General features: G+C 40.4%; 1 protein-coding gene across 1 annotated transcript; it reads left to right on the top strand.

The window, feature by feature from the left end:
* The first annotated feature begins 301 nt into the window (after positions 1–301).
* Positions 302–3,599, top strand: LOC118039165 (cationic amino acid transporter 6, chloroplastic). Its single transcript, XM_035045777.2, has 5 exons — positions 302–1,074; positions 1,238–1,457; positions 1,892–2,222; positions 2,333–2,561; positions 2,807–3,599. Exons 1-5 carry the CDS (start codon positions 645–647, stop codon positions 3,364–3,366), a joined length of 1,770 nt encoding a protein of 589 aa, XP_034901668.1. The 5' UTR covers positions 302–644; the 3' UTR covers positions 3,367–3,599.
* Positions 3,600–3,810: the final 211 nt, after the last annotated feature.

Genomic DNA, 3,810 nt, shown 5'->3' with positions numbered 1-3,810 from the left:
GTCCTAGCTAGCATCTCCGTGAAAAAGCAGTAATATATTATCTCTCTTGTTTTCAAGTATCGATCATAAAATCATGCATATGGGTAAAGATAATCAAAGAAAAAATCAATACATCGTAGACTAGGACAACACTGCACTCACACGTGTTTGACTTTAACGGCAGGCATTGCAACTGCGACATTCTGTGTTGAGGAATCAAGCCCAAATGTTCTTGAGAGCCAGTACTGAAGAGATCTTTAGCTGCTTTAACAAAGTATATATGGGGATGCTTGCCACGTCTTTTCAAAGTTTCTGATGAGGAAATTCTTAAAGATCAGGTCAAAGCTAGGCCCTTCCGATCACATTGTGATTCCTCTTAACAATCTCATTTTCAAAATGGCTGAGCCTTTTTCTACCTTTTTTTTTCTTCTTCTTCTTTTGCATGCTTCCATGGCTGAACAGCCTCTCTGAGGTCTTGGGGCTCTCAAAAGCTGTGAAAGGCTATACTAGACATTTCCCATTATCTCAATGGCCAACTAGGTATTCTCAATAAAGCCAGCAGGGGCACCCATTTTGGGGTTCCCCATCAACCTTTAGTGAAAGAATCTAGCATTATATCCTCCCTCAGCTTCATATTTTAAAACCCTCACCCCCAAGCAATTCTCATGGAAAGCCAAAAAACACTCTCTTCTTCTTTCGCTAGCAACATGGCAACCGTTCAATCCACACCCACAAACATTTCCTTCTCTGACTATCTCCAGTCCCTCTCTCGAACCCCTCACAGGCTTAGAAAAAGAATGCTAGCTACATGGACTCCTGACCAGGAGCTTAACCAGGTTAGGCTGAGGTCCGGTGCAGACATGATGAGGAAGCTCAAGTGGTATGACTTGATAGCTCTTGGTATAGGAGGGATGCTTGGTGTCGGAGTTTTTGTTACCACTGGTCCTGTAGCCCTTAAAACCTCTGGCCCTTCAGTTTTCATCTCTTATATCATTGCTGGAATATCAGCCCTCTTTTCTTCTTTATGTTACACTGAGTTTTCTGTTCAGATTCCCGTTGCTGGGGGGGCCTTCAGCTATCTTAGAGTGACCTTCGGTATCAATAATTCACATCACAACTCTTTCTTACTTTCTCCATTAATAATCTTGATAGTCGACAAGCATTAGGATTTTGGTGATGTTGGTAGAATTGTTTGTTTCTTTTTCTCCAGATATAATGTATTAACGTTATTTTGGTTCTTATTTTTTATATGACACAGGAGAGTTTCTAGGTTATTTTGCTGGGGCAAACATACTAATGGAATATGTATTATCGAATGCTGCGGTTGCAAGAAGTTTCACAGAATATCTATGCCATGCTGTGGGGGAGAACCCAAGCTCATGGAGAATTGAAGTGGATAGAGTAGCAGAGGGTTACAATATGTTGGATTTTCCAGCTGTGGCTCTTATTCTTCTCCTTACTCTCTGTCTTTGCTATAGGTTTGATCTCTTATTACCTTTGTTTTGTTTGCTTCATATCTATTTATTTATTTGTGATCGACTAGTGTTTGATGTTCTTGTATATTAATCATGGTGCTTGCAAATTTATGTCGCCAGCTAGATCTTTCGTTGGAAAGGTTTAAGTGGCCATTTCGCTTATCATCTACTTACTAGTGGATCTGGACAATTATGTCTTAGGATTGGATTAATATGAATGATGAATCATTTCCATTGGATCTATATATATATATATAGGCTTTGGGCAGGATTAATATTATATTGTTTTTGATACAATTAGTATAGGTAATGTTTTATTTTTTTTCTATTGGTTCTGTAACCATCACTAACAGTACTGATTGAATTTTTTTTTCCCGAAGTAAGTGGTTAGTGGGATTTTGAAAGTGATGGATGTTTCTTTTTTTTTGGGATTGCAGCACAAAGAAAAGCTCGATATTGAACCTTATTATGACAGTCTTTCATGTGATTTTCTTCGGGTTCATCATAATTGTTGGTTTCTCCAAAGGGAGTGCCAGGAACTTGGTGGAGCCAGGAGGGCTTGCTCCTTTCGGTGTCAAGGGTGTTCTTGATGGAGCAGCTATAGTTTACTTCAGCTATATTGGCTACGACTCGGTTTCAACCATGGCAGAAGAGATCCAAAACCCTGCAAAAAGCCTTCCGGTGGGCATTTTAGGTTCTGTTCTCATTGTCACCGGGCTGTATTGCCTCATGGCCTTATCTTTATGCTTGCTGGTGCCTTTCAATATGGTAATGAATCTGTCTCTTAATTACGTTTCAAGTCAAAATTGCAGGCATCATAATCCTCTTTTAGTGCATAAATATCCTAATAATTAGGTATCCTTCCAAATCATTTGCAGATAGATAAAGATGCATCATTTTCTGTCGCTTTCGAAAAGATCGGGTGGAAGTGGGCAGGCAATGTGGTTGGGGCCGGAGCAAGCTTGGGAATTGTTGCTTCTCTCCTGGTTGCAATGTTAGGCCAAGCTAGATACCTTTGTGTCATTGGAAGGGCCCGGCTTGTGCCTTCTTGGTTCGCCAAGGTGACTCCCTCCACAGGCACCCCTTTGAATGCCACGCTCTTCTTGGGTAAGTAATTCCTTCTGCTAGCTTCCCCTCTGATTCATAGCTCGATCGCACTAAAGAAATTAAAGAAATATTCCCCTTTTAATCAGACTTGAAGTCCGATCCACTTTCTTAATTCATAAATCTTCTTCATCTATATCTCTCCCCATTTTAACTGGCCTATATTCATATAGAGGAAAAAAAAGGGAAAGATCAGGGATCCAACAGTACTAAACTGAATATTCTGTACTGTTTTCATGATATTCTAGGTCTTTGCACAGCTTCAATTGCACTCTTTACCGAACTCAGCATAATTCTTGAAATAATCTCCATCAGCACGCTCTTGGTGTTCTACATGGTGGCTAATGCTCTCATCTATCGTCGGTATGTTGTCATTAGCCACAACCCTCCTTCACAAACCCTCCTGTTCCTTGTCCTTCTCTCTTCCACTGCAATTGGCTTCTCTATGTCCTGGAAACTTGACGAGCAATGGTGGGCTTTACCAGTACTTGGTGGATTCATGATTGCAATCACAGCTTTCTTTCAATATACGGTGCCTTCCGTTCGCCAACCTAATGAAGAGTGGTCGGTGCCGTTCATGCCATGGCCGGCTGTAACATCAATATTCCTCAATGTCTTCCTCATGACCACACTAAAGGCCGTCTCCTTCCGAAGGTTTGGTATATGGGCATTCTTGATAACCTTGTTTTATGTTCTATATGGTGTTCACTCAACTTATCGAGCTGAAGAGATGGAAGAGGGTGTTGGTGAAATCCCACAGCACCGCCCATCAATCCAACAAACCAAGCTAGACATTCAGGTTCTATGACCAGAAATTAAAACTCTTCGCTGTCGTTTCTTATTTTCTCTCCTTTTTATCCTTGTAATCAAGCACCTCTTCTCAGCTTCTTTGGGTTCTTACAATGGAAATCCTAGTGAGCAAAAAGGAAGGTGTCATTTGTCATGTCATGAAAATACAGGACAAATTATAAATAGAAAAGGATTTAGTCACCACGTAAAGGAAATAATACATGGGAGTGAGATTTTCCCCTTTCTCTCTTTTTTTTCCTGTGGATTTTCCCTTTTCTAATTATGCACTTTCGCTTTATTCTTCTACTGGTCATGGGGATGCAAACCATCATATATTTGAAAGAGCATGCTCTTTTGAGGGGTGGAGAGGATGAATGAGATCATTTTGGGCCCTAAAAAGTAATGATAATACAATATTTTACAACCTCTCGGAAAAGTAGAAGCCAGAATACTTCCATTTTTG

This window comes from Populus alba, chromosome 1 (assembly GCF_005239225.2).
Source record: "Populus alba chromosome 1, ASM523922v2, whole genome shotgun sequence".
Lineage (NCBI taxonomy): Eukaryota > Viridiplantae > Streptophyta > Magnoliopsida > Malpighiales > Salicaceae > Populus > Populus alba.
The sequence above is the reverse complement of the archived record's forward strand: the minus strand, read 5'-3'. Positions and strand labels throughout refer to the sequence as shown.

Excerpts from the sequence above, each read along its gene's own strand:
- LOC118039165 (XM_035045777.2), top strand. The coding sequence starts at position 645 with ATGGAAAGCCAAAAAACACTCTCTTCTTCTTTCGCTAGCAACATGGCA. Across the intron at positions 2,223-2,332 it reads TGCTGGTGCCTTTCAATATG|ATAGATAAAGATGCATCATT; the intron begins GTAATGAATCTG and ends AATCATTTGCAG. Across the intron at positions 2,562-2,806 it reads GAATGCCACGCTCTTCTTGG|GTCTTTGCACAGCTTCAATT; the intron begins GTAAGTAATTCC and ends ATGATATTCTAG.